This window comes from Monodelphis domestica, chromosome 7 (assembly GCF_027887165.1).
Source record: "Monodelphis domestica isolate mMonDom1 chromosome 7, mMonDom1.pri, whole genome shotgun sequence".
In the NCBI taxonomy this organism is placed as follows: domain Eukaryota; kingdom Metazoa; phylum Chordata; class Mammalia; order Didelphimorphia; family Didelphidae; genus Monodelphis; species Monodelphis domestica.
In genome coordinates this window covers 265,022,527-265,044,958 of record NC_077233.1, presented here as the reverse complement: position 1 = coordinate 265,044,958, position 22,432 = coordinate 265,022,527, and the positions used below count along the sequence as shown (strand labels likewise).

Genomic DNA, 22,432 nt, shown 5'->3' with positions numbered 1-22,432 from the left:
AGAAATGCAGAAGAAAAACATATGGTTCAATGGGGATTTGATTGGGGATGTTGACTTTAAATGCTCGCTGTATTGCAAATATTAATAAAATGGAAATAGGTTTTGATCAATGATACATATAAAAACCCAGTGGAATTGCTTGTTAGCTCCAGGAAGGGGGAGGGAAAGAATATGAATCATGTAACCTTGGGAAAATATCCTAAATTAATTAAATTAAAACATTAAAAAAAGAAAGACAAAAAGGTCCTATATGTACAAAAATATAATATCGCTTTTTGAGTTGGAAATGAACTGGAAACTAAGGGGACATCCATAAATTAGTGAGTGGCTAAATAAATTATGATACATTAATATAATAAAATACTATCATGGCATAAGAAAAAAATTAAATGAATGCTGAAGGAGAAGATAACCTATAGCAGTGATAGAGAATCTTTTAGAGATGTAGTGCCTGGGAGAGGCACACCCAGGGGAGACCATTAGACTTCTGGGCAAAGGGGTGGGGAATGTGAAAACATGTTGTCAGGCGTGGTGGAGAGGGAGAGAGGAACAGCTCCTTCTCGAGTCCCTCTGCCTTTCTAGTAACAAACTAGGCAGTGTGGGGAGGGTAGAGGTACATTCCCACAGAGTGTGTTCTGTGTGCCATCTTTGGCACCCATGCAATAGGTTTGTCATCACTGACCTATAGCATTTAGCTTCCTGAGGGTGAGTGAAGCCCACAGTGGACTAAAGCAGAATGTCCATTGAATAAGGAGAAAAGAAAGAAATGGACCAAATACAGCATTGCCACAGGTGTCTCCTTTTTAGGAGTAAAGAGTGTTACTACCAGAGAATCTTCCCAGCCCCCTCTCCCTGGCATTAAGATAGTATATATGGAGACCAAAATGTGGCTCTTTGGTGGAAGGAAGCAAAATATCTTGGAAAGAACAGTGGCCATGGAATCAAATAATCTAGTTTCAAGTTCCATTTCTGCCACTAAGTAACAGTGTGACCTCGTGCAAGGCTCTTTATTTTCCTCATCTGGCAAGGCAGGATCCTTGGTGTATCTGCCTCACAAGGCTACTGTGAGAAGCTTTATTTATAAACTAGTATTCAGAGGATGAGTCAAATCCACTTGACAGGGTGGAATTTTTAGAATGGAGTTAATACTAGTAAGGACAACATCTCTTGGCCAATATTAGGGAACAGAGGATAATGGGCTGGGCTTTTGATCTGCAAGGAATTGATATGTAACTTATGTGCTAATTAATATAATATAATGGAAGTAATGTGATACAGCGGAAAGAACAGGGGATCTAAGTTCAACTCCCACCTCTCTGACACTTATCTGTGTGACTTTGGCCAATTATTTGACCTCCTTGGGAATACATTTTCCTATCATTAATTTGAAGAGATTGGGCTAGATGATCTTTTAAGATTCCCTCTTGGGGGCAGCTGGGTAGCTCAGTGGATTGAGAGCCAAAAGACAGGAGGTCCTAGGTTCAAATCTGACCTCAGACACTTCCCAGCTGTGTGACCCTGAGTAAGTCACTTGACCCCCATTGCCTAGCCCTTATCACTCTTCTGCCTTGGAACCAATATATAGTATTAACTCCAAGACAGAAGGTAAGGGTTTTAAACAAAACAAAACAAAAAAAGATTCCCTCCAGCTCTAGATCTATGATTTTATATTTAACACTAAAGGGGGGGAAGGGGAGAGAAGGGGGTCAGCTGGATAGCTCTGTGGATTGAGAACCAGGCCTAGAGATAGGAGGCCCTAGGTTCAAATCTGGCCTCAGACACTTCCTAGGTATGTGACCCTGGACAAGTCACTTAACCTCCATTGCCTAGCCCTTACCACTCTTCTTTCTGCTTTGGAACCAATACACAGTATTGATTCTAAGACAGAAGATTAGGGTTTTTAAAAAACCTATAATATTGAATCAGATGTCCAGACTTACAAACAGAAAAGCAGGAAAGGTTTGCATTTATTGAAATAGGCTATAGTCTAAAAAGAGTCAGTGAATTAATGCTATTTCTTTAGGTTGTTAGTGTAGAGGCATTCACACTCTCTGTTCTGGCTCACTCATCCCAACATTAACTTAAACTGGCAAATCTGAATAGTTAGGGAATAGTGTACCGACATTATACCTACCAGAACAGTGATGGTGAACCTGCACCCCCCAAAGAATGGGTACTATGCCCCCAACAGAGACTCTATGCCTTGTGTTCTGCCCCCATCTTATCCTAGAGGGGCAGGTGAAGTAAGGACATTCATGGAGGGGGAAAGGGAGTGACCCAAGCATTCTATTCACCTCCCAGCTCTGCCACATGTGAAGTGCTCCCACTAGGCTGCTGGAGGAGTGGGTAAAGTTTTAAAAAATGTCCTCAGCTTGGTGGCAAGGGGAAAGGGAACAGCTTCTCCGAGACCCTTTCCTTTCTAGTAATGAACTCTAGTGGGTGATGGCTCTCATGCCCACAGAGAGGGCTCTGTGTGCCATTTTTGGCACACATGCCATAGGTTCACCATCATGGTACTAGAATGTCTCTGCTAACTATTTCCTCTCCATTTATCGCAACTCTTTTGCTGAGAAAGTCATTTCTTTGTTATTTTTGAGTCACTGAAGCAGTGTCAAATTCTTTTAGCATATTAAGATTGACAGGGTTCTCAGAAAGTATTGGACTCTTTTAACAAAAATATTTGCACAGCTCCAGCTACAAAGCCTTCTTTTTACTTTCTTCTTCCCTTTCTCTTAAGCTATAGAGGGCAGTAAAGAAAGGTTTTCCCTCTCTTAAGCTGTAGATGGTACTAGAGGGCAATAAGCCAAGATAGCTCTTCAAATAGCAAAGGATTCTGCTTTCCTCCAATCAGATTCCAGCAGGTAAACATTCTCTATCAATAAAACAGCTCCTTGCATCATCTGCAAGGCCTCCCTGCTTTGTTTCTCTGCTTCTCAGAGGTCTAGGGACAATGATTGTTTAAATAGGGGTAGAGGTAGTCTGTCTAGGGTTGAGATATTTGAATTTTATCCTTATACAAGTTTTGGGTTAAGAGACTGTGAGACCCAACATTAAAATTTTTATACCTGGGAACTTTCTTTGGCTACCCAAAAAGACATATCCATTGAATTATAACTTTTTTTGCATGGAGTTTTTTATATAGGTTAGGAATATCCGTTTTGTTCATCTCTTGCCATCTTTCCATATTCTGCCTTCAAAAAGCAATAGCATTCCAATGTTCTGTGTTTTCTGTCTCCAGAACCTTCTAATTTTTCTAGCACTCAGCTTTTAATTTCCTGTTTTGTGTTTTTATCTATCTCTCTGTGACTTAAAATTTTAAAATATAAAAAGATTGAAATAGAATTCTTTTTTACCAAATTACATGTAATAAATTTCCACATAAGTTTTCCAAAGTTATATAATCCAAACTGTCTCCGTCCTTTCTTCCTTCCTTCCCCATCTGGATTATACACATATTATCATGCAAAACATATTTCCATAGAGTTCACTTTTTTAAGTAAATAATCTTTTTTTTTTAACCCTTACCTTCTGTCTGGGAGTCAATACAGTGTATTGGCTCCAAGGCAGAAGAGTGGTAAGGGCTAGGCAATGGGGGTCAAGTGACTTGCCCAGGGTCACACAGCTAGGAAGTGTCTGAGGTCAGATTTGAACCTAGGACCTCCCATCTCTAGGCCTGGCTCTCAATCCACTGAGCTACCCAGCTGCCCCCTTAAGTAAATAATCTTATAAAACCAAAACCCCCAAATATTTCCCCAAATAAACAAGTGAAAAATCATATGTTGTCATTTGCATTCCTATTCCAGTTTTTCCTTTCTGGAGGTGGATAGCATTCTTTTTTTCATAAGTCCCTTAGAATTGACTGACTTAGAGTTCTTTAGATGAAGTCTCCTTGTATTTAGTGACTTATTCCTCCCCAAACCCACTTTTCTGTCAAGTATGACTCCCTATGTGAACTTAATAATAACTGTAACCAGCATTTATATACTATCTTCTATGTACCAGGCACTATGCTACTTGCTTTCCACAAATATTATTTTATTTGACTCTCACAACAACCCTATGAGGGGAGTGCTATTTTTATTCCTATTTTACAGATGAGGAAACTGTGACAGAGGTTAGATGACTTGCCCAGGGTCATACTACTTATAAGCTCTATCCATTATGCTACCTAATTATAATTTCTAATATAACATTCGAAATTCTGAAAATAATTACGTGGCAATGGACTGATGGATAATAATGTCCAGTAACTATCTGGATCAATTCTCTGCTTTCAAACCAGTTCTAACAGTACATTTGTGGGAAGGATAATCTCTCAGGTCTTCAGACCAGTTTTTGTCTTTCCTCAAGTCTCTTGTCATGAAGTCCTTTGTTACTTCTCAAGCAGATTTTGTCTTTACATGAGTGTCCATTTTCTGCCTCCTTTCAGCAACCAAAATGTCTATGTTAGAAAGGGACAGTATCTCCAGTAGCAATTTTTTTCTTAATGTAAGTCAACAGATGGCCCTGGTGAGCAGAGCAGGCTTAATTATCAAGAGGCTAGGGAAGAAGAACCTCCTGCTTCCCTTGATTGAGGGCTGACTTTCATCCCATTCCTACTTTGGGCTCTTGGTCTTCACTTTTCCCACCAACTCGGGCCCCCTGGCAGCCATGGAAGGAGTGGGCGCATGTGTGACTTCCTTTTTCCTGCATCTCCACTCTGCCTTAAGCGTAACACAAAAGTTTGAAAAAGAAAGGAAAATTGCCCGTACTTTGTCTACTTGTATGGCTCAAATCTCAGGAGGAATCTGGCTTTGAATATTCTTATTCCTTCTAATATACTGAAATCTCAATTGATTATATGGCTTCTACTTTTGGCCAGTTTGCCATGACAATTCAAGTTGGATTTATAAAGTCTCTGTCTTTTAAATCTAGTTCCTTTCTGTGTTTGTTCTCCCATCTCACTCAGTCTCACCATTCATATTCAAGTAAGCAGAACTGATTAGAGAGAGAGAGAGAGAGAGAGAGAGAGAGAGAGAGAGAGAGAGAGAGAGAGAGAGAGAGAGAGAGAGAGAGAGAAAGGGAGAGAGAGAGAGAGGGAGAGAGAGAGAGAGAGAGAGAGAGAGAGAGAGAGAGAGAGAGAGAGAGAGAGAGAGAGAGAGAGAGAGAGAGAGTTATACCTTGCTATTGTGGTTCACTTATTATGGCTTCACTGTATCATGGATTTAAAAATATATATCTATATATATATATATAATTCTGTATGATCAAGTTACATTTATTGCAGCAAACTATTGGCTGATGGAATGAAAAGCGACCAACCACAGCGCTGTTCTGTATCCTGGGTGCTGAGTAGCTCAGTGACTGTAGGGTAATAAGAGTATGGAAAAGGTTTATAGGAAATTGGGAAGTGTTTATAAAGCCATAAAATATATATTAATAATAAATATAATGTTGCTACTTTGTGGATTTCCACCTATTGGAGGGGTCTTTGGAACATAACTCCCATGATACGTGAGGGATCACTATATTTGAATTAGGATGACCCTGTATGTAGTTATCCTCCTAAATGCTAGTTCACAAGCCACCAACCCATGGACTTCTTAATTAGCCATAGACTCAGTTCTTTTGCATTTTCTCAAGGAGGCATAACAAGTACAGTAGTTATAATGCATTTTCCCAACACACCTAAAGACTAGTACTGGCAAGAGTAGGTCTGAGAGTGGTAAGCGAGGCATTACAGGGAGAGGATAAATGTGACCAAGGCAACTCACAACTCCAGTAGTACAGGGCTTCTATCTTCCTTCTCTATCCAGAGGGTCCTCACAAAGATCTTAGCAATAGGGCACACAGAGGTTTATTTTTCAATGGACTGGGGACTGTAAGAATTGAATTACTATTTCTACCCAGATATATATTTTATAAAAGTTTATTAGAAAGGGTAGACAATCATAGCTTAAATCTCATCATTCCCCTAAGTAACCTGACCACAAAGTGCCTGACCTGCAAGTCTCTTTCTCTTTCCCCTTACTTGCCTCCTCTCTTCCCACATCCCTTCTTCATTCTCTTCTCAAAAGCCCGGGTCCATCATTGACCCCTCACTTTTATTGATGTACAACACATACACAGATGCAAAACCTGGCATAACTGTGTTATGTGAGGAATGTTGACGGACGGGTCAAGCCACTCAGGAGGGGGAGGGAATGAACTTCCTTGACACAGGACGCCTGTCACTTTTCAGCTAAGGCAACTACCCTTAATTAGAACCAAGAAAAGATTCTTTCCTTTGCTTCTCTCAGAACTGAAAGTGTTTGTCATTTCCAGGCAGAAGATGAGAAAAAGCTTCTTAAGCTTTCCCTTCTTAAGCCACTCTATGATGCCTTTAGATTAGTTTTAGTTCAGTCATTTTTACCTCCTAGACTCCTTAGGATCTTATTTCTGAGCAGTAAGAGACAAAGGTATGAATATGTCTATTCCCCTAGTACAAACGTCAGTAAACCATGTGGTCCATGGTCCATCTTGCCTAATGCCTGTTTTTTTTTTTCCCCCCAGGCTCTTAAGCTAAGAATTTTTTTTTTATTTTAAAGTAAAATCATGTTGTATTTAAAAATGTAAAAGACATCTTAAACGCATGGGATGCCCAAAAAATAGGCATTAAGCCTAATTGACTCTTGGTCATAGTTTGCCAATCCCTAGAGGCATTTTCTTGCTGACTTCTCAGATGCTTTCTTGGGTGGGAGATACTAATTTTGTATCTGAAAGCTTTCCTCTTAACTTTTCAAAATCTGTCCTTTAGCCTTGGTAGAGACACTGGTTTTTGCTGAAGTCTGATTGGCGCACCTTCCTTACATTAATATAGTTTCTCATGTACACTGAAAAAAGTGTTTTAAACAATGCCACTTGAAAAGATTACATTTCTATTTGGAAGGAAGGGCTTCTCTCAGCAAAGTTGGGAAAAGAAACAAAATGACTGGTTTCCATTTTGTCCCATCCTCTAGGGAAGGGGTGAGTGAAGATAGAGAGTAGATGTAGTAACTAATTAGGGACTGAATTCCTCCTAACAAGATTGGGAAGCCTGGAGTGTGTGTGTATGTGTATGGGGGTGAGGGGAGGAAGTGAAAATTCCAAGTGGGTCCAACTGACAAATTCTGATCTTACATTTTAGAGAGATGTTAGAAAGCCCTGGAATATCTCTTCCCAGTTTTTAGGGCTCCTCTGGTTCCCCTGTCATTGAGGGGTAAACATTGGCCCCTATAACATATAATTATAATATAATTATAATAGCTCAAACCACTACAGAAGAGTTCAAATAAGAAAAGATGCCAACTGGAATGCTGTACTCATTTCCATCATTGCATTCTCCATCATCCTCAAAGTCAAGTCACTGATCTTCATTATGGTTCCCAAAGCCAACTTGAACCCCAAAGTAATCCAAGACCAAATGCTCATGTCTGAATCCTAACTCTGTCTGGTTCCTTCAGGAGGGATACTATTCATAAAAGGAAGAGAAGAATTAATGAAGTTCTCTTCATTTAAATTCCCATATTTGGAGGCAAATACTTTTCCAAATGAACGTTTCTGGAAAACAACCAAGAGATTTGGCACACAGAACCTATCTATTGAAATAAAATCATAAATCTAGATTTGGAAGGGACTCAAGAAGCCATCTAGTTCAATCTATTAATTTCACCCAAGATTATTTTTTTATATTCAACTTTAGGCCTCAGGAGGTCTAGAAACAGGGATCCTACAAATGTTCAAATTTGTGTCCAGCACAAGGGGGAGGAGAAGTGAGAGTTGCATTTCACAAAGGCGGCTTTCTAACTGTCCCCTTTTATTATATAGAAAAGGATCCTTTTATATAGATAAGTTCCTATCTCTGCTGTGAGTTGGACATTTCTTCTTGATTTCTAGGGCACTAAAACAGTGTTTGGTGGGGAAGCAAGTCATGTCTTGTTACTTCTGATTCTAGATCTATGTATTGCCATCTTTGAATATTGTAATTAAGGAGAAAAGAAGGAAGAAAAGGAAAGTGGAAGAAAGTCCGACTCACTCTTGTGTTTGACTTCAGTTCTGTTAACTCTGACCTTGAATCATACGACCTTAATTAGACAAGAAACTCTTCTCTGCACAGGTAATCATGAGCTCATCTGGGGAGCAAAGGTGCTAAGTTGGTTCGTGATCTGAGTTTCTGATTTAACTCAAATCTCCTGAACCAGACTCCAGATCCTAAAACAGGGGGTTCTTTACTTTTTTGTGTGTCATGAACTGCTTTGGCAACCTGGTGAAGCTAAGAACTCCTTCTCAGGATATTTTTTTTTAATTTATAATGGAAGAAAATGTGTAAATTTCAGTTAGAGATTAATGAAAATTAAAATATAAAATTTTCTTATCTAAGCTTTTTGAGCTCTAGAAATCTGTTTTTGAATCCTCTTCCATGTTCATGAACTCTGAAATTCTCTTATCTGAACACAATCTGTTGCCATTCTACTTCTTCTGCATTGTAACCCCAAGCTTTATCTTCATTCTCCCCATGACCTCTGTTCCTTCACCTTCTCATTTCTCTTTCCTAGGCCATCGCTCAGGCACTGGCTGTATTTTCCTCTAATCCCCATCTTGACCCCTTGATGAACCAGTTCAACACTGCCTTATCCTCTTTTCTCAAGTGTCTTTCTCCTTGTGTCCTATCACTGATCTTGACCTGCCAAGCCTTAGCCTTGGAGTGCCTTTGCTCCTAATAATGTGCTACTGAAAAAAAAAGTGGGAGAAAATCGAAAAACCATGCTGACAGTTATTTTAATTGTCGCCAACCCTACATGATCCCATTTGGGGTGTTTTTGGCAGATACTGGAGTGGTTTGCTATTTCCTCCTCTACAAATGTATATTACATTATCTCAACTGATACCACTATCTCATTACAGAGAGTTGAATTACTGTCTCAATACAAGAGCAACTTTTCATTCATCCCTGAGGGCAGGGATCATCTCTGTCTCTCTGGGTCTTTGTCTCTGTCTGTCTGTCTGTCTCTCCTGTGCCCCACCTCCTGCCACATACACACACATCCCCAGGACCTAGTGTAGCACCTGCCATATAGTAAGAGCTTAAAAAATGATTATCTAACTTAATTGTTAATTGAATTTAATTCTGGAAGACTCAATATATCAACAAAACCATCAAGAATTGAGATAAAGAAGCAGTCGAAGAAAGTTGATGATCAATTTAATACAATATTTATTAAGCACCTGTTAGGTATAGGTATTGTGCTAGGCTTTGTAGATACAAAGGTAAGATGGGATACACACCCTTGAGGGCAACTCAAGGTACTTAGAGTCCAGTTATGAGCCAGAAAGGGATGGAACACAGGAGACTTGAAGGCTGGCAAAGATAAAGTATATACAAGGTATTCTTGGCTAGGAGACTTGGACAAAGTGATACCATGTAGGATCATCCCAAACCCAGGTACCCTGCTTCCCCATCTTCTCCCTTATTCCTAGACCCCACAACCTAAAAAATGGCAACATGTGAAAGTGTTGTCATACAGGATGAAGAGACCAACCCTGACTCATACTGGCATCCCAATTACACATGGAAACCAATTGTCACTAGGTTAGGATCCTACCCCCTCAGCAGGTCACACACTCTGAAGTCCCAGCTTCCCAGTTAATGCAGTCTGATTCCATTTCATCATAAGATGAAGCAACCTACTCTTTAGATGGAACCACAGTCTCTTGGAAGCTGAAGACTTCTCTGACAAAATGTATGGTTACCGGAAGTCTGGGAAGATTCTTGGACTGAGATTTCAGAGCTCAAGATTTCATTCAAAATTTTTGTTAGATTGCTCTGTAGTATAAACGGATAATGTAGAAATAGGTATCAAATGAAAGCATCTGTACAACCCAGTGGAATTGCTTGTTGGCTCTGAAAATGGGGAGGGAAGATGGAAAAATATATTTTTTAAATTTTTAAATTTTAAATTTTATTTAAATTTTAAATTTATTAAAATTTAAATTTTAAATAAATTAAAAAAAATTTTTTTAATAAAATAAGGGGGCAGCTGGGTAGCTCAGTGGATTGAGAGCCAGGCCTAGAGACGGGAGGTCCTAGGTTCAAATGTGGCCTCAGACACTTCCCAGCTGTGTGACCCTGGGCAAGTCACTTGACCGCCATTGCCTAGCCCTTACCACTCTTATGCCTTGGAGCCAATACACAGTACACAATACTGTGTATTGGCTCCAAGACAGAAGGTAAGGGTTTAAAATAATAATAATAAAATTAAAATTTTAAATAAAAAAGTTGTTTTGTTGGGGGCAATTATTTTGAGAATCCTATTGACAATGTTTTTCTTAAGAGTCCTAGACTTCACTTCTGTCCCTATGTTATGAAGTATTCCACAATCATTCAGTGGAAATTCTAAATCTGAGAGTAGAGCTGAAACTAAGGCGAGGTACTTAGAACTTTTCCTCATGGTGCTGACACACAGGGGAACACATTTTCTCCTGTGGAGGGATGTTTCCTCTCCATGACGGTCTAGAGACCACTGTTCCTGTGCCTAGATATCTACAAGATTGCACTAAATCTCATGACCCTGGTACTTCACCTGGCCCCTGGCTGCCACTCCCAGGCTCCTTTCATCATTATGAGATTTGCCTTCTATCCCCCTCAATCACCTCTTGGTGGTGGTGGTGGTGGGGATGAGCAAGACTCTCTGGTATCTGGGTCTTTTCTTCTACCCATGTGAATTCACCCTGGGTGGTACTATTTTCAGTGCTGCCAAGGGGTCATCCTTTCCCTCACCCCTACTCCCCCTAGTTGCATCTCTGATTTCCATTTTTCAGTGGCTGAGGAAAAGGAGGCTAAGAGAAACTTTGTGAGTGATATTTCAACCTAGATTTGGATGAATGATCTTGAGCTAGTCAAGGGCCTCCGTGTTCTAACCTTATAAAATGAGAATTTTGAACTAAAATCTTTAAATTTCTCGTTAGCACGAATATCTCATGTTTCATGAGTTTCCGGCCCCCCAGGATGAGCTTTCTGGTTTTGCTTCACCATCTGGTGGTTGTATGGAACATGACACCCTCTGATATTAGGGGACTTTGATCTATTTCCTCCCCTTGGATGATTCCATCTTTTCCATTTCCATGATCAAACTCCTTCTTGAACATTTCTCTTCCAAGCTAATCTTTTTCTCCTCTATTACTCGCCCCTTCAGTCTCTTGGTCCTCCTTTCCACAATGTCTAAATGGAAATGATCCTCCTCTGGCCTTTACCCATCATTTTTTCCCCTGGTCCCTCTCTCCTTGCTCCCCATCACTACTAAGCACATAAAAGAGAGTGATATGAAGTATCTGGGAAGGTAGGCTGCTATCATATTGTGGAGGGCTTTAAATATCAAATACGTTGGAGAGTCAACCAAGAAGCATTTATTAAGTGCCTACTATGTTTCAGGCACTATGAAATATTTATTAAAATAGCCAAAAAACACCATCCCTGCTCTCAAGGAGCTGATCATTAACCCAAGAAGGAAGGTCTTTGTAGACCTGAAGATCACAAGGGAGGAAGCATTTGAAATGGCTTTCGAGATTTGGTAGAAATTCAATATGTCAAGAAGTAATGGGAGAGGCTCAGTCCAGACCTTGGAGATGGGAGGGCCTGGGTTCAAATACGACCTCAGACACTTTCTATTTGTATAGCATGGGGGGAGTCACTTAACCCCCATTGCCTATTCCTTATCACTCTTCTGCCTTGGAACTGATATTTAGTATCAATTCTAAGACAAAATAAAGCTTAAAAAAGAATTAGCGGGAGGGTATTCCTACTCTAAGCAAATAGAGGAAACACTCAAGATAAGGAAGCAGCTGATAGGACAGAGAACACTCCATTTCGATAGGAATATGAAGTGTCTGAAAGAGAAGAGTATTAAATAAGGATAGAAAGGTAAAATACCTGCTTAGAGCCAGGAGGTGAGAGGCTTTGAATACCAAGTAAAAAGTCTGAATTTTACTTAATAAGCACTAGGTAGGCACTAGAGGATTTTCATCAGGGGAGCAAAATAACCAGGTCTCTGCATATGCAATATTATTTTGAGAAGAAAAGTGGGTAGCAGGCCGGGGAGAGGAGGCCAGAGTGAGGGGGAAGTCATTTGTCCAAGGACACACTTCATCTAGTGGCAGACTCTGGACTGGAGTCCAGCTCTCCTAACACCCCTGCTTCCCACTATGACACACAGTCTTGAAAGTATCTGCCATTTCATATAGTAAGTTCTAGATTCCATATGTCTGATGCAGATTAAAAAGGGGAGAAGGGATTAGAGGCTGAAGTGAAGGAGGGTAAGGCCCAATTCTAGTCATCCTAGGGTTCTAAGACCATCCAATAAGAGCCCCTTCGAAGCCCTTTCACTCCTTTCACTTACAGTCACAAATATATATTTGAGGAAACAATTCATCTCCTGGTTAATCATTGCTCCCATCCCCAATTATATCCCTGAGCAAGTTAGTCACTCCTCTCTGGGATTCAGGTTCCAACCAGATGATCTCTAAGCTGTCTTCCAGCTCCAACATTCTATGACCTATGAATTAAGCACCTTGGTAAAAGGCTGAGGGAACAAGGGATTCCTTGGGGTAGCACTGGCATTAGCAAAAGAGAGCATGGCTTCAGTCAGATTGAATAGAATCCTGCCAGTTGCAAAGTGAATTCTGTTGGTTCCACTTTAAAGAAGATAAGCAAACAGAGGCATTTCAAGGCTAGTTGGGGTGGTACGTCTCCTACATGTACAAGTCACCATGTTTCTTATTCCTACCTACCAACCCTGGACATCTTCTCTCTCCATTTTTTTCCTCTCTCCCTTCTGATCACCCTTATTCCTCCTTGTTCTTCCATCTCCTGTTTGCCTAAAACCTGATGTTAAGGTTATGGAATATGAATGACTGGTCTGGGTAGATACCAAGAGAAGAAAACTCCAGGATAAGAACTAAAGAAGAGAAAGAGACGGGATGGACCGCTAGACTTTGTTATGGGGAGGTCTAAGTGTGGGGACCAATTGGAAAAGAGGGAAGGCTGGAGAGTACTAAAAACTTGTTCCCTTTTGATGGAAACGAATCCTTGGAAGTCCATTAGACTTCCCAAAAGACACTGTAATGAGACTACCCCTTGCACTACTCTGTGCCCCTAAGTTCCATCCATGGGTCTATGCTACGAACCCTGAAAAAAGGGGAGGTACATGTTGAAAGAAGAATGCTAGGGTCAGATATTCCCATGTGTGTATTTATTGAAGTATATATCCTTTAGGGTTGGAGGAAATTGAGATACAACAAGGTTTCAGGGGAGAGGAAAAGATTGTTAGAGGGTTCAGTATTGGGCATATCTTAGAAATAAAAACATGGGACAGGAATGGGAGACATGGGGAGACTCAAAGGGATTTTAGGAAGGCTCTGTACTTGTCCAGGAAGGGGTTGGCAGAAGACCGAAGCTCCTCTTGAAGTTTTTGCATGGCTCTCTCCTGTTCTTGTTGATCCCCTGACATCTTTTGTGAGAAGAATGAAAGGTAGTAGTTCATCCAGTCGTCCACAATGGTAACCATGTCTTTCTCAGAGATTACAGCATATGTGAAATCCTGGCAAAAGAAGAGAGAAGTTGCTGTTCAGATGTGCTGACCTCCAGGCACTCAAACTTCCCATCAGTCACTACACATCTCCCAGAAGCTGCATTTCCTATCCCCCATCAAAGTTTTCCCATCAAACCCCCACCTTATTTCCAAAAATATCTCCTGGTGCTTAAGAAAAGACCCCTCTCACCTGCTGATTCAGTAATTTGTTAAACTCCTGCATTGCTGAGGAAATAACATCCTGATTTGACTGAAGAGCCATCTTCCTGCTTAAAGAAAGAGGGCAAACTCAGGTAACCTTTCCCCTAAACCAGCGTTGGTGAACCTTCTAGAGATTGCATGACCAAACTGCATCTTTAAGCCACCTGTAAGCCCCTCGAATTACCCCCAGAGAGTAGAGGGAGGGCTGCTGGATAGAGGAATAGGGCATGTGAAAATTGTCCTCCAGTTCAGTGGAGAGTGGTAGTAGCGGAGTCCCCTCCAGTTTGATGGGACATATGTGCCATGTCTTCACCAACATGGCCCTCGACCTTTACCCACCCCTAACACTTTCAGTACCTTGTCTCCTTCAACTCATGTACATTTCCCTGCACCTCTTTCCTTGATTCTCTCTTAAGATTAGCCACTTACCAACTATAGCCTTCTTCTAGATGTTTCACCTTGCTTTCTTGGGTCAGTTTGTGTGACTGGGCAAAACTAGTCAAGGATAGAGAAAGAATTAGAAGGGAGGAGATATCCTAAGGAGGGTGGCACCCTGAATTTATCCCTGAACCATTATGATAAGTGAAGGAAGAGGGAGGAGGGCTAAGGGAGGGTCTCTTCTGAGTTAGGAGATAAACTGAGGCTTGTACAGAGACAACTTAATGAACAAGACAAAGTAATTGGGTAAAACTGGCATAGCCCCCTACCATCTTCTTCAAATTCAGCTGTCCTTTCCCCTATGATCTTTGCTTTCTCTCCTTCAGTTATGACACTCCTCCAAGAATTTGAGAATTTGGACTTTCCCAAAGCTGAAGGGTTTATTTCCCAGATCTTTATATAATCTCTCCAAGGTCCTGGTCCCTAGCTCTCCTTCTAGCCTCGCAGTAACTTCTGGAAGATTCTAAAGAACCTCCCTGTATTCCAGTTCTAGTTCTAGTTCTAGTTCTAGTCTGGTCATGTTAATAAAGCAGTAAAAAGGGAGCAGCTAAGTGGCTCAGTGAGAGCCAGGTCTAGAAATGGGAGGTCCTAGGTTCAAATCTAGCCTCAGACATTTCTCAGCTGTATGACCCTGGGCAAGTTACTTAACCCCATTGCCTGGCCCTTACCACTCTTCTCCCTTGGAACCAACACACACTATTGATTTCAAGATGAACAGTAAGGGGAAAGGAAAGAGAAAGAAAGAAAGAAAGAAAGAAAGAAAGAAAGAAAGAAAGAAAGAAAGAAAGAAAGAAAGAAAGAAAGAAAGAAAGAAAGAAAGAAAGAAAGAAAGAAAGAAAGAAAGAAAGAAAGAAAGAAAGAAAGAAAGAAAGAAAGAAAGAAAGAAAGAAAGAAAGAAAGAAAGAAAGAAAGAAAGAAAGAAAGAAAGAAAGAAAGAAAGAAAGAAAGAAAGGGAGGAAGGGAGGAAGGGAGGAAGGGAGGAAGGGAGGAAGGAAGGGAGGAAGGGAGGAAGAAGGGAGGAAGGGAGGAAGAAGGGAGGAAGGGAGGGAGGGAGGAAGGAAGGAAGGAAGGAAGGAAGGAAGGAAGGAAGGAAGGAAGGAAGGAAGGAAGGAAGGAATGTATAAGTGGAAATCTTGTATTCTTTGGATTTCATCTCCCAGTATTCTTTCCTCATCCCAAAATTCCCTTTTCCCTTGTGTGTACCTGTGTCCTTACATTGTTTGTATATAATGGAGGTGGCTCCTCCCTCTCACTCTCTTTTCCATGTGGAAAGCTGGTGAACTCTCTTGGTTTCTCTAGCCTTTTACTTTCCCTTTGCTTCAAGTTAAATATTAATAAATATTATTAAATATAATATTTAGAATATTGAATATTACTTTTTAAGTTCTACAGAAAGTAATAAAAGACAAAGATGCCTTGAGCTACAAATAGGATCAGAATTATAAGAGACCTCAGTGGTTACCTAGTCTAATAATCATCTCATTTTACAGCTGAGGAAACTGAGGCATAGAGAAGTTAAGTGATTTGTTCAGACAGGTTTTCAATGGCAGGGTTAGAATTTGAACTTAAATCCTTACATTCCAAATCTAGAGCTTTCTGTGCTGCACAATACAGACAAAATGAGATGTGACAGGAGCAAATGAGAGGAAGAAAAATAGAGGATCAAGTTTTATTATCTGCTGCTGTTTTAGATCTCTTCGGAATTAGTAACATCTTGGTAGTCTACACAGTTACTAATATTTCTCCAGAGGCAAGAGCATTTTATTTAATTTTCACCATTAATACCTGGACCAAAAGTCTTGGGAAGAAGAGATGAGCAGCCAAGCATAATGCTGAATAATAATTCATCATGGGAGGAAAGAGTAACTACATGTGATTAATACTCATTTAAATATTGGCTGCAAAGATCTTTCAGTGGTTACCATGAGTCTACTGTGGTTGAGATCTGTATGTGTTATAAGCATATTCTTGTTGCCTATCAGTAAATACTGTTATGTTGAGGTGGCAATCACTTAGATTCTGTGCAAACATATGTTATTCTCAATGACAACAGATAGACATTGAGGGTCTTTGGTGTGAAAGGTAATGGGCTAGAACCAGGGAAACAAAGAGGTATAATTCCCTGCCTCAAGGGTCCTCTGTTCATTCTTACTCTAGAATCCTTTCATGTCAATCTACTTGGAAAAGCAGTGTCATAGGATCTTAGCTTTAAAGCTGAAAAGGACTTATTTGGTCATTTCAGTCACGTCTGACTCTTTGTGACCCCATTTGGGGGTTTTTTGGTAGAGATAATAGAGTGATTTGCCATTTCCTTCTCCAGCTCATTTTATAGTTGATAAAAGTGAGGCAAACATGATTTAGTGACTTGCCCACTGTCACATGGTTAATAAAGGATGAGGACTTAGAAGACATTTAATCCAATATCCTCATTTTACAGATGAAGAAGCTAAGGCCTAGACAAGTGAAATAATTTACCCAAGATCACTTAGGTAGTAAACAACAGAGGAAGGATTTAAATTCAGAGCCTCTAACTCCAAAACCACTGTTCTTTCATGGGCATTTTAAAAATAAAGTATTTCACTTTGTTTCATTATTCAAATGGCAAACTCTATAGAAATTAAGAACAAAGAGGGACCACTACTTTCTGAGAAGACTTGAGTTGTGCTTTGGAGGTGTTTAGAGTTTAAAGAATAGAAAGAAAGGGGCAAAGTATTACAGCCTGGGTAGGCAAGGACAACAAAGTACAGTAGGTGCTATATCTTTAAGTCAGAGAATGTAGGTTCAATTCCTGGCTCTGCAACGTTTTATCTGGGTAACCTGGGGTCAGTCACCTCACTTCTCTAAGACTAAATTTTCCTTACCCATAAAATAAAGGAGTTGGATTAATCAATCACTAATGGCCTTTCCAGCTCTAAATAGCTGGCCTAAGAGAAGAATCACTATAGCATGTTCTGATGAACAGAAAACAGAGCAAAAGAGTGAATAGAAACAAGAGATTCTGTGTGTATGTGTGTGTGCACTTTAATAATTGGAGATATTTATTTTTCTATCTTTCCCTATGCCTTCAAAACCCAAACTCTGTTCTTCATTCTTCCTTTCATCCCTTCCTTCAAAATCTTCTTTTTTCCAAATTCCCCTGTTACTGTAGAGAATACTAACATTAGATTACAAAATTTAAAATGAATGATTTTGATTGCAAAATGTTAAAGAAATGATTTTGAGAATACTAACATCCATCCAGTTGCACAGATTAAAGATTTCCGTGTCATTCTTAACTATATTTTTTCTTTTTTTAAAAAATTAATTTATTTAGTCAATTTAGAACAGTATTCCTTGGTTACATTATTTCCCTCCCTCCCCTTCCCTACCATTCCATAGCCAATATGCAATTTCATTGTCCTTGATCAGAACCTATTTCCATATTGTTGGTGTTTGCATTAGGATGTTCATTTAGAGTCTACATCCCCAGTCATATCCTCATCAACTCAGATAATTAAGCAGTTGTTTTATTTCTGTGTTTCTGCTCCCATAGTTTTCCCTCTGATTGTGGATAATGTTTTTTCTCATAGATTCCTCTAAGTTGTTCAGGATCTCTGCATTGCCACTAATGGAGAAGTCCATTAGATTCAATTGTACCACAGTGTATCAGTCTCTGTGTACAAAGTTCTCCTGGTTCTGCTCCCCTCGCTCTGCATCACTTCCTGGAGTTCTTTCTAGTTCACATGAAATTCCTTCAGTTCATTATTCCTTTGAGCACAATAGTATTCCATCACCAATATATACCACAATTTGTTCAGCCATTCCCCAATTGAAGGGCATCCCCTCATTTTCCAATTTTTGGCCACCACAAAGAGCGCAGCTATGAATAATTTTGGACATGTCTTTTTCCTTATTATCTCTTTGGGGTACAACACAAGTAGTGCTATGACTGGATCAAAGGGCAGTCTTTTAGCACCCTTTGGGCATAGTTCCAAATTGCCCTCCAGAATGGTTGGATCAATTCACAACTCCACCAGCAATGCATTAATGTCCCAACTTTGCCACATCCCCTCCAACATTCATTACTTTTCATTGCTGTCATGTTAGCCAATCTGCTAGGTGTGAGGTGATACCTCAGAGTTGTTTTGATTTGCATTTCTCTGATTATCAGAGATTTAGAACACTTTTTCATGTGCTTATTAATAGTTTTTATTTCTTCATCTGAAAATTGCCTATTTATGTCCCTTGCCCATTTATTAATTGGAGAATGGCTTGATTTTTTTTGTACAATTGGTTTAGTTCTTTACAAATTTGAATAATTAGACCTGTGTCAGAGGTTTTTGATATGAAGATTGTTTCCCAATTTGTTGCTTCTCTTCTAATTTTGGTTGCATTTGTTTTGTTTGTGCAAAAAATTTTTAACTTGATGTAATCAAAATTATTGATTTTATATTTTTTAAATTTTTTCTAGCTCTTGCTTGGTTTTAAAGTCTTGCCTTTCCCAAAAATCTGGAATGTATACTATTCTGTGTTTACCTAATTTGCTCATAGTTTCCTTCTTTATATTCAAGTCATTCACCCATTCTGAGTTTATCTTGGTGTAGGATGTGAGATGTTGATCCAAACCTAATCTCTCCCATACCGTCTTCTAATTTTCCCAGCAGTTTTTATCATCCTTGAGCTCCACTAGTTTCTCCTTTAGAAATTTGGATGCTATGCCATTTGGTGCATACATGTTGAGTACTGATATTTCCTCATTGTCTATACTGCCTTTTATCAGGATGTAATTACCTTCCCGATCTCTTTTAACTAGATCTACTTTTACTTTGGCTTTGTCAGATATCGTGATTGCAACTCCTGCCTTCTTTTTATCAGTTGATGCCCAATAGATTTGGCTCCATCCCCTTACTTTTACCCTATGTGTATTTGCCTTCCTCATGTGTGTTTCTTGTAGACAGCATATGGTAGGGTTTTGGATTCTAAAACACTCTGCTATTCGCTTACATTTTATGGGTGAGTTCATTCCATTCACATTTAGAGTAATGATTACCAGCTGTGTATTTCCCAGCATTCTGATTTCTACTCCTAGTCCTGCCTTTTCTTCTTTCACTATTTCCTTCCACACCAATGTTTTGTTTTTAATCAGTCCCCCTAATTCCCACCCTTATTTTACTTCCCTTTCTACCCCCTCCCTTCTTATTCCCCCCTTAATTTCTTTACAGTCTTTTTAAACTACCCCCCACCCTCTCCCTCCCTTGTACTGCTTCCCTCCCCACCAGTCTGTTTGTTACCCTTCTACTTCCCTATAGGGTGCAAATCAATTCTCTGACCGAATAGATTGGATTGTTCTTCCCTCCCCACCAGTCTGTTTGTTACCCTTCTACTTCCCTATAGGGTGCAAATCAATTCTCTGACCGAATAGATTGGATTGTTCTTCCCTCTTTGAGTCAATTTCAATGCATGTAAGAGTTTTATATTTCCTATCTCCAACCTCTTTACCCTTCTGGTGTATTGATGTTCTCCCCTCTCCCACCATAAGCTTCTTTGAGACATATAAACTTACCTCTTTTGGTTTCTTTTCCCATTTCTTTTAGTATTAACCTCTTTTTATAGCCCTAGTTGTGTGTGTTTATATATACACACATATATATGTATTTACGCATACATATATCTATATACATATTCATGTCTTGGCATTTCATCTTATACAATTTGTCACTGTTCCCTCTAAGTGTAATTCTTCTAGATGCCCAGGTGATAATAACAATTTTTAAGAGTTACCAATGACCTCTTTTCTTATAGGGATACATATCATTTTAACTTACTGGGTCTCTTTAAAAAAAGTTGTTTTTTGTTTTGTTTTGTTTTTTCTTTTTTCCCTCTTTTTAAATTACCTTTTGATTATTCTCTTGAGTTCTGTACTTGGGCATCAGATTTTCTGTTCAGGTCTGGCCTTTTCTTTACAAATGCTTGGAATTCTTCTATTTTATTAAATGACCATGCTTTCCCTTGTAAGAATATAGTCAGTTTTGCTGGGTAGTTGATTCTTGGTTGTAGACCTAGTTCCCTTGCTTTCTGGAATATCATATTCCATGCCTTTCTGTCCTTCAGTGTAGATGCAGGCAGATCCTGTATTATCCTCATGGTGATACACCATGGTATCTGAATGACTTCTTCTTAACAGCTTGTAATATTTTTTCTTTGGTCTGATAGTTCTTGAATTTGGCTATAACATTCCTGGGTGTTGTCAGTTGAGGATTAAGTACAGGAAGTAATCTGTGGATACTTTCAATCTCCACTTTTCCCTCTTGTTCTAGAATACTGGGGCAGTTTTCTTGGATAATTTCCTGTAGTGTAATATCCAGGTTTTTTCTTTTGTCATGGTCTTCTGGTAGACCAATGATTTTTAAGTTGTCTCTCCTGGAAAGATTTTCTAAATCTTCTAATTTGTGAATGAGATGCTTCATATTTTCTTCATTTTTTTTTCATTCTTTTTATTTTGTTTTATAGTGTCCTGCTGCCTTGTAAAGTCATTTACTTCTAATTGTTGTATTCTGGTTCTTAAAGACTGGATTTCATCCCTGGAGTTTTGGTCATTCTTCTCCTTCTGATCTGATTTTCTTTGGAGGTCATCTTTCATTCTCTTTGCCTCATCTTTCATCTCCTTTGCCTCATCTTTCATCTTCTTTGCCTCCTCTTTCATGTCCTTTGCCTCATTTTCAAGCTAATTAATTTTGACTTTCAAGACATTATTTTCTGTTTCCAGATGACGTAACTTGCTTTTAAAGTTGTCTTCAGCCTCTCTTAATTGTGTTTTGAATTGCATTTTGAGTTCTTCCAGGGCCTATATCCAATTCGCTGGGTTTTCCATTTTTTTTTTTGGCTTGGGGTTCCCTCATCCTTCTCTGTTCTGTTTGCTCTTTGTTCATTGCCTGTATAGAAGCTGTCGATTGTAATTTCTTTTTTCTTTTTCTATTTTTTGCTCATATTTACCCCCTTCTTTACTCCCTGCAGTTGCATGAGCTCTTGCTCCTCTCATTTTTTTTTTTGTGGTGGTTTTGGGATTTTCTTTCAGCCATCACCTTTGGAGTTTTGTCAGTAAATCTCTCAATGCAGTCTATAGGGGAGGGGTGTTGGAGCTTGAGCTTCCCTGAACTCTAGAGGCTTTCATGGGATTAAGTCTGGCTGGGTTGCTGGATGTGCCTTGGGGCCAAAACCTCAGGAAGGATGAGGGCAATATGGAGTATCTCCACTGCTGCAACTATGCCTCCTGCTCTACTCTCTGCTTTTCTCCTCTATCTGCTTCCCCACTGCCTGTGTTGAACACTCTGAGCCTGGCACAGCTTTGCCCACAAGGTTCTCCCTCCAGGCCAGCACCTTTGTCTGCCCAGAGGTTCCAGCTGCTGCTGGAGGCTTAGTACTCTAGGTGGGGGAGGGGTCCTGGGACCTTCCTTCTTCCTTCCCCTTAAACCGGAGTATTCTCGAATTCTGGCTTTTGGGGGTATACCTTTTAAGTTGAGTCCAGCAGGAGGGCTCCTTGGCTCTGTCTTATTGTTAGGTTTGATTTTTCACCCCCCCTAGGAACATTTAGTTTGCAATTGGTAAGGAAGGGTTTTCAGAGGTCTGAATGTTTGCTGCCTTTACGCCACCATATTGACTCCGCCTCCCATTCTTAACTCTTTATTCTTTCTTACTCTATGTGTGAACTTTTGATTATTCCACCCTACTTAGTCTAACAAAAACAGGAATGTTTACATCCATACTTAAGGATTAAGTATTTAGGAGGATGGCCTATGACAGACATGTGCTAGCAAATGACAAATCAGAAACAACTGACAGACTCCTGGGCTGTCCTAAGTCAAGCTTAAGCTACCATTGGTACATGTGAGACGCAGGAAAGTGATGTAAAAACCGTCTATATATTTCGCGTCACTTCCTCTCTCCAGCCTTTTTGGTGGCAGTGTGCTGAGCGTTTTGGCATCTTGGCTTGGCGGTTGCTATTGTCCGGGTTTAGCAGTGAATTTTCCTTGATACCATACTGGAGGAAGCTGAGTAGCCTAGTTCAGGTGAGGCATCTTTACTGAGCCCTCTCGGAGTTTAGGCTGATTCTTTCTTCCTTAACTTCCAAACACGATTCTCTTAGAAAGCCACTAATCTTCAGAGACCTCATGGCGGAGGACTTTGAACTCCCCCCCCCCCCCCGCCCCCTGCACAGGCCAGGCAGGAGAAATCAT

The 22,432-nt window shown here is 39.9% G+C and overlaps 1 protein-coding gene across 1 annotated transcript; it reads right to left on the bottom strand.

The window, feature by feature from the left end:
* Positions 1-13,219: 13,219 nt before the first annotated feature.
* LOC130453535 (alpha-hemoglobin-stabilizing protein-like) lies at positions 13,220-14,276 on the bottom strand. The gene is made up of 3 exons (XM_056804829.1): positions 14,211-14,276; positions 13,771-13,849; positions 13,220-13,589 (listed from the first exon to the last, which is right to left on the bottom strand). Exons 2-3 carry the CDS (start codon positions 13,840-13,842, stop codon positions 13,386-13,388), a joined length of 276 nt encoding a protein of 91 aa, XP_056660807.1. The 5' UTR covers positions 13,843-13,849; positions 14,211-14,276; the 3' UTR covers positions 13,220-13,385.
* Between the last annotated feature and the right edge of the window lie 8,156 nt (positions 14,277-22,432).

Coding starts and splice junctions, on each gene's coding strand:
- LOC130453535 (XM_056804829.1), bottom strand. CDS start 13,842: ATGGCTCTTCAGTCAAATCAGGATGTTATTTCCTCAGCAATGCAGGAG. Junction 13,590..13,770: donor ACAAATTACTGAATCAGCAG/GTGAGAGGGGTC, acceptor TTCTTTTGCCAG/GATTTCACATATGCTGTAAT.